This window comes from Micropterus dolomieu, linkage group LG09 (assembly GCF_021292245.1).
Source record: "Micropterus dolomieu isolate WLL.071019.BEF.003 ecotype Adirondacks linkage group LG09, ASM2129224v1, whole genome shotgun sequence".
Lineage (NCBI taxonomy): Eukaryota > Metazoa > Chordata > Actinopteri > Centrarchiformes > Centrarchidae > Micropterus > Micropterus dolomieu.
In genome coordinates this window covers 4,485,199-4,495,167 of record NC_060158.1, presented here as the reverse complement: position 1 = coordinate 4,495,167, position 9,969 = coordinate 4,485,199, and the positions used below count along the sequence as shown (strand labels likewise).

Sequence of the window (9,969 nt, the reverse complement as noted above, 5' to 3'; positions counted from 1 at the left end):
TATATAGTGACTTTACTGTCGCTGCTTAAAATATTCAATTCTAATCCTGTTCTAAAGTTAAAGACAACCAGGCTGCTAATATGCACAATTCAATATCTGTTTATTTATCACAATATTACATTACATTTAGCTGACTCTTTTATCCAAAGCTTACAATTGCCATATATGTCAAAGGTCGCACGCCTCTGGAGCAACTAGGGGTTAAGTGTCTTGCTCAGGGACACATTGGTGGTAATGTCACGATGAGGAACTGAATCCGGGTCTCTCACACCAAAAGCATGTGTCTTATCCGCTGTGAACAATGTCGCACATCGCAGATTTTCCTCATTTCACGCAGGCCTATATGGTGCCTATAAAGCATGGTGGACAATTGTTATGGTGTGTGTGTGTGCACATGTATGCATCTTTCATCATGTCACACACACCAAGTACTTCGTCCAATTTTGAGGTACCTGTATTTTGTTCCACTACATTTCACTGTATATAAAATAGCTAAACATTGTTCCACCTTCCCCAGATACTGCACTTGAAAGAGCTTCAGACACTTTAATGCATCATTAATAATAATCCAATAATTTAACATTCTGAAAAGGAGCCTTTCTGCAGAATGACTACTTTTGATATTTTAAGAACATTTTGCTGCTAATACTTTGTACTTTTACTTACTTAGTAGTATTTTGATTCCAACTTGAAAAACTTAAAAAAATAAAATAAAATTACGATACGATTTGAGATTTTAATAATCTCACAAAGTAACAACTTGCATGTTACAGCAACACGGGAATCCGACTAAAGAGCTAGAAAACAAAGAACTACAATAAAATTCAGTAAATTGGAAGAAAAGTCAAAAACAATGTTGAGAAAAAGCCACTACAACAAGCTGTTTACATAAAATCTTCCACCACTTTCTCAATATAAATATTTAATTTCAATGCCACCATAAACTCAACTCAATTCTTTTATACAAATCTACTGTGTGGCCAAAAAACTAAACAATGTACAATCTAAAGAATTTGAAAACATCCAACGTTTAAGGAAGGTTATGATATTTACTTATTGTCGACCTTGTTTCAGAGATGTTGACTTTGCAGAATCTGATTATTTTAAACTAAATAAATAAGCAAATAAATTATGAGTATTATTACAGATTAAAATAAAACTTTATTGATCCCTGTAGGCAAATTCAAAAGCTACCCAGCCATATGTAAAATAATTTAAACTAGCTCTATATTTGCCAGCATCCATTATTTGCAAAGTTATAACACAAAGATCCAGCACCAAACCCTGCAGCCAATCAGATACTTTTAAGATCAACCATTTGATAGCGTTAGTACAGAAGTAAAGCTCAAAATAAAAGACAGAAAATAAATTAATAACTCACCTCCCATGAGGTCAAAACACACGACTCCACGTGTCAGGATTTATCTCCCTTTGGTCAACAGAGGTCAGATGACACGTCCTCGCTAGTTTACAACAAACCAAACCTTTCCTTTAACTAACCCCAACACACATCGAAACACAGGTCATATAACCTAAATATACTTTACACCTAAACTTATAAATGCTGTTTGGCGGGAACCATTCATTTTACACCCAGTCTTTAGATAATCAATAATTAATCGGCCAAAGCGAAGGTTCACTCTTGACCTTACGTGACAAAACAATCATCAAGGCCAACACAAAACGTCACCGGCTGGTTTGAAAAAGTTGTTTTATCAAGCAGCTACTGTAGCCTCCTAAAGTCCGTCCTGCACGGTGAGTCAGAGAGTTTACTGCTTACCTGGACAGGTGAACTTCACCAGAATACAGTGCACGTGGCAGCTCTCAGAGTTATTTAAAGGAACAGTAGCCTATAATTTAGAGACAAAATCATTGTTTCCGTTACCGGTTATTATTACAGTCACTGACCGGGACAGTGTGTGTGTGTGTGTGTGTGTGTGTGTGTGTGGGCGGGGTGAGTGTGACGCGAGATTTGTTTAATCTGCGCAGCTGCTTCAGTTGTAGTTTTTTGGTTTCAAAGAAAAAGAGAATCAAGAGAAGAGAAGAGATAAAACAAGTCATCCTTCATTTATATTCAACTGGGATCTCTCTCTCTCTCTCTCTCTCTCTCTTTCTCTCTTTCTCTCTCCCCTTTTGTCTCTCTCTCTTTATATCTCCCTCACCCTCTCTCTCTCCTCTCTCTCTCCCTCTCTCTCTTTATATCTCCCTCACCCTCTCTCCTCTCTCTCACCCTCTCTCTCTCTCCTTTCTCTCTCTTTATATCTCCCTCACCCTCTCTCCTCTCTCTCTCTCCTCTCTCTCTCTTTATATCTCCCTCACCCTCTCTCCTCTCTCTCTCTTTATATCTTATCGCCATCATCCTGCCGCTGAGATGTGAGTACAACATGTTTCATTCATTTTAAATCATAGCTACATAAAGTATTTGGGGATTAATAGGCTACTAAATTAAGTTTTCTTCTACAGTCTTCATACATAATGTTAAAGAAACATTTCGGTCGGTGTAGTTCCCGCTGTACATTAAAACTACAGATTTTTAATGTTAATTCATAATTTCTTAATTTCGAGCTCCGGTTTTATCTCCTTTATGCCGCTAAAATGAAATTTGTCGGTAGTCTGGAAATTTCTGGGCTGCAGCTGTTCGACTCTGCAGAAATATTCCAATGACTCACCGGCTGACTCACCTACAAAACTATCCATCAATACTGTGATCGGCTAAAGTGCTTTTCTACATTTTACACCAACAACAAAGAGACTCTTTATTCAGATCCGAGCTGCGGCGAGGCTACAGAGAGCAAAACGAACATGTCACAAAAAACTACAAACTCTTTGAAGAAGTTTACATAAATACAGAACACATAATGGAGATTATTTTATTTTATGTCTCTTTTCTAAAGGGGGGGGGGGCATTATAGCGTGCATGTTTATCTCCTCAGTCAAGTCCAGCCCCTCTCTGTCAGGAGCCTCTCTGGCTGCTGCTGCACTAATCTTTCTCCATTTTGCTTCTGGAAAACAAGCCTGTCTGTCAAAGCAGAGGCAATAAAAGTGAACTGCTGTTTGGTGTAATCAAACCAGCTGCTGTGTGTGTGTGTGTGTGTGTGTGTGTGTGTAAGTGCAGTGAAAACTGTTTTCTCAACTGAATTTAAAACATCTGCAGTTTTTTTAAAATATTGTATTGTTGGTATTTTATTCTTTTATGCTGCTGAGCTGTTACAATCTCTGAGACTTTCACTATATGGACGGAGGCCAAAGTTTGATGAGTCATGTTTCTATTGAATAATGTGTGTATTACAATTCATACTGTATGAGCAGATTGTACTAAAGTAAAAGCACTCATTATGTAGAATGTGCCCATCATATCACTGGATTACTAATTTTAACTATAATAGCCTAAATACTGCAGCAATATTTATGCTTTTTGTTGATTATATTTTGTATAAATAATCTGAATCTGCTAAGTAACAAAAGTAACTGCAGCTTTCAAAAAGATGAGAGACTGCAGTACAATATTGATATTCAAAGGTTCAATATTTCACTCTTGAAAACAGTTGGGTAGAAGTACAAAGTAGCCCAAAATGGAAATATTCAAATAAAGTAGAAGTAAAGCAGTAGCAGTATAGAGTAAGTTTAATGAAAGATCAGATGCTTTATGAGAGTTTTTCAGGGTACAAACCAGATTTTATTAACTGCAATATGAGGAGCTTTACTGTTTTATTACATTCTTCTCTGGTAACCAATATTTTATGTGCCTGTCCTGTTATTATGAATCAGCAGCAACAAAAATCAAGTTAATAAACATAGACTCTGTAAAGAAAAGTATATAAAAGTATAATATAAAGTATTACTCACTGATGTTACTACATTTCTGGCTCAGTACCAGCAGTGTTTGATTGTTTTTCGCTTGGAGATGCAAATTGTCCAAACTTTCTCTGCAGCTATAAAAAGCAAGACTGTAAGTTTTTAAATAAGAAATATCACATCCCTCCTTTTACAAATGAAAAGTTCAATTAGTAAAATGTGCATTTGGTCCGTTCACTCAGGGGTTTTGCTCTGTCAGCCTCACTTGGTCTAGTATGAGAAGCTACCGGTGACTAACTTAATATTGATTACGCTGTAAAACAGACATTACTGAGCCAGTTTACTGATTAGATTATTCTTCTCCACTTATACATACTGTTACACTTTTCTGTGCTTAACATTATCACGTAATTGTCACCTATGGTCAAAGTGTACATAGTCTCCTTTTTACAACATGGCAAAAGACTAAGTCATCTCTAAATTTAACCATTTATCAAAAATGGTTTTACACGCTGAATTCTTCTGAACTTGATGCCAATCCATCACTTCGAGCATCCTCCTCTCTCTCTGTCCTACATGCACTCTCGGTCTGTAGGTCGACTCCAGAAGCAGCAGGTACTACCGGGGAGGGTGAGGGGGGCCCTCCGGCTGCGGCCCCAAACCTCACCAGCAACAGGCGACTGCAGCAGACGCAGGCACAGGTGGACGAGGTGAGGAAACGGCTTACTGTTGACGCTCGCCTGTTTGGTTCTGTGGTGCTTTTGGCCTCGACTGCATGTGTTTTCACTGAGCTGCTGTTTAACATCAACGGGAGTTCTAGTTCACCACAAACTGTCAATGGCAACACAGTTATGGAGGATAACATTACCCTAATATCAAATTGACCCATTTACTTCTCCTTAATCACAGCTGAGCAAGAACCTTTCTGAAGAATTACAGTTGAACTATGTGTTTAACAAATAGTGACACACTTTACTTGCTCAAATGAACAACGTGTTTATTTCATTCCAACAAAATCGGATGAAATAAAATTAGAAGAGACCAGGCAGAAGAACTCAACATAGCTTTGACATTTGACCTTTAAGGTTCAAGGTTCAGCTTGGGTTAGGGTGACAGTATATTATATTATTACATTTATACAGTACAGGATTGCTATCAGTGTACATAATATGCAGGTTTTAGTGCACATATTTCCGAGGCCAACATGGAGGAGTTCTTAGAAAGCTTTGTAAACATGAGCTGGCTTTTTTTTTTCTACATGTGACAGTGATGCTGACAGGTGTTGTCCCTCAGGTGGTAGACATCATGCGCGTGAACGTGGACAAAGTCCTGGAGAGAGACCAGAAGCTCTCGGAGCTGGACGACCGGGCCGACGCCCTGCAGGCCGGAGCCTCGCAGTTTGAGAGCAGCGCCGCCAAACTCAAGAACAAGTACTGGTGGAAAAACTGTAAGGTGGGCATGTTTGGTGTGTGTGTGTTAGTGTGTTTCCCATCAAGCATTGGACCTACACAGTACTACACAAAGACTGTAGCATCCATCCCTCAGTGTAAGTACATTACCCCTGTCTCAGCAATGATTCAGTTGGCATGTCTCACACTCCTAAATTAAAGCTAATATCTAATGTTGCAACATATTCAGTATGTGATACCGATGTGAAACCAGATTTTAGCTTTTGCTCAGAGATTCTAGTCTGGAAAACTTGTGCTGAATTGGTTGAGAATGGCAGTTGGAAACTGGATAATCAGAAAACTGCATGTAGTCCTAACTGGTTGAAAGCTGACCAAATTGCCTGCAAAGGTATTTCATACAGTATCTTCACAATGCCTCTAAGACAAGAAAAACAAATAAAGATGTGGGGCTACATTATTTCAGTTCAACTCGATAGAAGAAGGAAATATTTGTTCAAAAACTCTTAAGCAGGTGCTTGACTGAACAAAGCAGGAGATGAATGAAATGAAAAAAGAATCCACCCTAATAATCCTCTATAATCATCTTAATTGCAGCAACATCCTGCATTCAAAATTTAACTTAAGTAAAAGTACATAAATATTAGTATCAAAATATACTTAAAGTACCATGTGGAGTGAAAAGTAAAATATTTGCCCCCAAACTATGAGACAGTAAAAGTATAAAGTAATATAAAATGGAAAATTAAGTAGAAGTATCATATCACATTCCACTTCTGGAAATGTGTGCGGCACAAACAAAAAATGTGTGTTTTTGGAGGGCTGCTGTCCAAATTTATTAGTTGCCACTTGCGCATATCTTGCATTTTACATGGACACCATTGTGTTATTATATTATATCTATTTGACAAAGTCTGTGACGGATGAAGAGGTTGCAGCAGTTGTAATTATAGTGACAGCAAATTCAGTGAGCGGATTCAAATTTTTGCCTTCGATATCTGCTACACTGGCTCCGCTAAATTTCCTTATAGTTCACTGAATATAATGCTGGTAATAAAAGACCAGTACTGATGTTTTAAAATAAATTTAACTTCACTGCTTAAAAACAAAGCAAGGAAACCACTCGTTCAAGATTGGAACGTGTGACTCCAGACAGCTTTTTGCAGTTTACAATGCATGAGATATTTGATGCCAGTAAAAAAAAAACTTTCCAGGTTTTCAGCTGCGTAATCAGTTTACAGTTGTATGCTGCAAGCTGCTGTGTCAGTATACCTGTGTGTGAACAGAGCGGTTGCTGTGGGTTCAGGCTGCCTTAGCCTTTAGGATAAAATAAGCTCTTCATGCACACGGGGACAGGAAGCATGCATCACTGCTCACCTCCTCATCACCTTCCTGCAACTTTACTCTGCATATTAAATTAAATTAATCTGTTGGTTATTTCTGCTGAAACTTTCAGTGTTTTTGGGTAACACAGTGAGAGCAACTTGAAATGAGTGTGAAAAAAGAAGCTTATGTCGCGGTTGTTGCAAGTCAGCCAAGAGTAAAGTGCACAGTGACAGAAAACAGTTGCTGTGTTCACACAATGTAATAAAGTAAGAAAAGAAATAAGGACGGGGAAACAGGAGATTTGTTTACAAATAGACTGTGAGACAGGATCTCAGTTCTAGATCAGTAAATCGATTTTTAATAAGATTACAAAAAAAATTATTTTGGTTTTTCCTCAGTTGCAAACACACTTACAGTTTATTTTTTTATATTGTTAAATTTTTGCATTTGACTGATTTGTCTTCCAACTACATTATGAGTGAACCAGGGTTTGTAAAGAAAAAGCTGGACATTCATTTGACCTGAGGTTGTTTAGAGATTTTGGTCAAAATCTAGTCCCACTAATTTTGATTAGTAATGGACGTCTTCTTTGGTGTTTAGAGCAGTAAACACCTGAAGTAAAGTACCTGAAATTTAGCATCAGTCCAGATTTCTGTTTAGCTTTAAGATAAGATTTTATTGATCCCACATCGGGGGAAACTTGTCTCTTGTTACAGCAGCTCCAGATACAACACAACAGATTCACATTAAATAAAAATAGGATAGAAAAATACAAAAGAGAAGAAATAGAAAAATAAGAATATAAGAGTTATGTGTACACTTTATACACCTTTTGTACACAGATGTGATTGATATGGAACATTGCACATTGCACAGGCCACAGCAGGAGGTAGTTGCACAATGTAGAAGTAAATATTATTGCAGAGGACAGAATATATCCAGCAGTATAGTTTAGCAGTCCGGTTGCCTTCTACCCATGAAACCTTGTTGTGTGTTGACTAAGAGTTTAAATATTGTCGTTCACACCTGGACATACAAACTGAACTAAAAGAGTTTGAATTGTTTAATGTTGGGTCGTTCATGATTGTGTAAAAATGCACCACAATGACATAATCATAATAAACTCTCTGTAATAGTAAACATGTACAGTATCCTTACTTCCCCCCTCTGCTTGTCAGACATTTCCTCTGCCTGCTTGTTAGATTTTATCTTTAATTTTAATTTTTGAACACTTTGGACTACTCTTTCGCTGCAGTTTGTGACGGTCCCTTACGGACTGACTGAGGAACCTTGAGACTATCAACTAACTTCGCTGACTTCTGTCAAAAGTAAAGCTCAGTAGTCCTGTAAAATTGTAAATATGCAATAACAATACTCAGCTTTGTGACACTGATTTTCCAGCTGATCCAAGGGGGGTTTATTAGGTAATGTTCAATATTTCCCTCTGAGATGTATTGGAGTACAAGTTGCATAAAATGGAAATACTAGTACAAGTACTTCAATTTTGTTCTTAAGTACAGTACTTGAGTAAATGCAATTAACCACCACTGAAACCTGCTAAATCAAAGCAATGTGCTGAAGCTGTGGTTGCATGTCACTGTATGTCATTCTGGATCAGATCATCAGCTGAATGAGACTGAAAGTTCAGTTTGACTCAGCCGCCATCTTTATCCCTCACTCACCGCCATCGCCACATCACTCTGTCCCCCATTCATCCATTTATCCATCCACCCGGGCCTCGGCCGCCAGTCCATTTTTATCTCTGCGTCAGATCATCCAACGCCCCCGCCTCTGATGGACAGACAGTGCCGTTTCAGATCATCCAATCAGAACCTGCCGTGTAGACAGGCAGAGGGGGATTACATTAGAGGAGAGTTTGACTGACAGCGACCAGGAAGTCAGAGAGAGAAATCCCAATCTGGATTACAGTGACAGTCGGGGATTAAAGAGCCAGCTGTGATTTGTGATGTAACTCCACCTACCCCCAATACACACACGTGTTTGACATAATGCATTCTCTATCCTCTAACATTGACCCTAAACAACACCAACGTCCGTTCTGTGTGTTGTTTATTTTGATGACTTTAGGAGGAGTTTGCACGTTCACGCAAAAGTCTAAAACTGGTGAGAATTGTCTTATCGTCAACAAATCACATGAAAAGACAGAAACCATGAGTACATGTATCTACTAAGAAGTACCGTGTGTGTATCACAGCCTGATATATCTTCTTCCTCTGAGCCTTAGAGCCCCATCGTTGGCCAGTTTCTTTAGACTCAGTCCCACATACACCGTCCTGCTGCACCAAATACTCACCAGGGCACCAAATATGGATTAATCCGCCACTAAAAATAGTCCCCAAAAGTTTCCTCCTGTTTGGTAAAAACTACGGTGACCAGCTGTTTAAGGATATTACTGAGCCTTTTTTAAAATAACACTGTAAATTGGATTTGTTGACAATAAGAAAAATATAGAATAAGCTTGATTCCCTTTTATTCACACACACACACAAACACGTCAATCCACTAAGATCTGTTTCTACTCCGCAAACACACACACACACTCTCTCTCTCTCTATGTTCATGTTAATCTCTCTCGCCCTCCCCCCCATCAGAGGTGATGTGATTTCCTGTCTATCAGCCGATCTGACTGTAACTGTCATCATTTATTTACTGTATGTATTTTGGAAGTCCACACACACACACACACACACACACACACACACACACACACACACACACACACACACACACACACACACACACACAGACTCTGCATATTGTCCTCTAAACAAAAACATGATTACTGCAAAAAGAAATTTAAAGGACCAACACATGTTGAAAATTTAAAGTACATTTACTCCAGTGCTGTACTTACGTAATTTATTCCTTTCCTTGAGAATTTAAATTATATGCTACTTTATACTTCTACTTTACTACATTTCTGAGGGAAATACTGTAGTTTTTACTCTACTACATTTACCTGACAGCAACAAAACAAAATATACGGTGCAACAGATTGAACGATCCAGCAGTATATAAAGTAGTTGCAATGTGCTCCACCTCCACCAGCTGTGACATTACAATTCTGCTTATGTGTTCAAGCATCAGTAATATTTCAAGCACTTTAATACTTTATGTACATTTTGCTGTTAATACCTTTGTACTTAGTGAAATCTTTGTATTTCTACTTACCATCTCTATGACCTTGTGATGACAAAAACAGAAAAACTTCCTGGAAATACGTTCGCTTGAAGCTGAGAAAGTTTTTTTTGTTGTTGTTGCTGATTTCATAATAAAATATTTATCTTGGAAGGATTATTTCATCTCGCGAGAGAGTAGCTTTTGTTCTGACTTTTTGATTTTTGTTTTTCTTCCAGATGATGATCATCATGGCAGTTATAGGTGTTATATTTGTTGGAGTCATCTTCTGTAAGTAACACAG

At 38.1% G+C, this 9,969-nt stretch overlaps 1 protein-coding gene and 1 long non-coding RNA gene across 4 annotated transcripts in view; one reads left to right on the top strand and one right to left on the bottom strand.

Annotated features, from left to right (window-relative positions):
• The window catches only part of LOC123976409, a 10,299-nt gene extending 8,792 nt beyond the window's left edge, over positions 1-1,507 (bottom strand). For all 3 annotated transcript variants that reach the window (XR_006826348.1, XR_006826351.1, XR_006826349.1), the window contains exon 1: positions 1,382-1,507. This is a non-coding gene — a long non-coding RNA (uncharacterized LOC123976409). The remainder of the gene's footprint in view (positions 1-1,381) is intronic.
• Positions 1,508-2,352: 845 nt separating this feature from the next.
• LOC123976407 (vesicle-associated membrane protein 1-like) overlaps positions 2,353-9,969 on the top strand; it is a 12,028-nt gene continuing 4,411 nt past the window's right edge. Inside the window, exons 1-4 of the mRNA XM_046058561.1 lie at positions 2,353-2,373; positions 4,391-4,505; positions 5,089-5,247; positions 9,905-9,956. Coding sequence (XP_045914517.1) covers positions 2,372-2,373; positions 4,391-4,505; positions 5,089-5,247; positions 9,905-9,956 — 328 coding nt within the window. The 5' untranslated portion in view covers positions 2,353-2,371. The remainder of the gene's footprint in view (positions 2,374-4,390; positions 4,506-5,088; positions 5,248-9,904; positions 9,957-9,969) is intronic.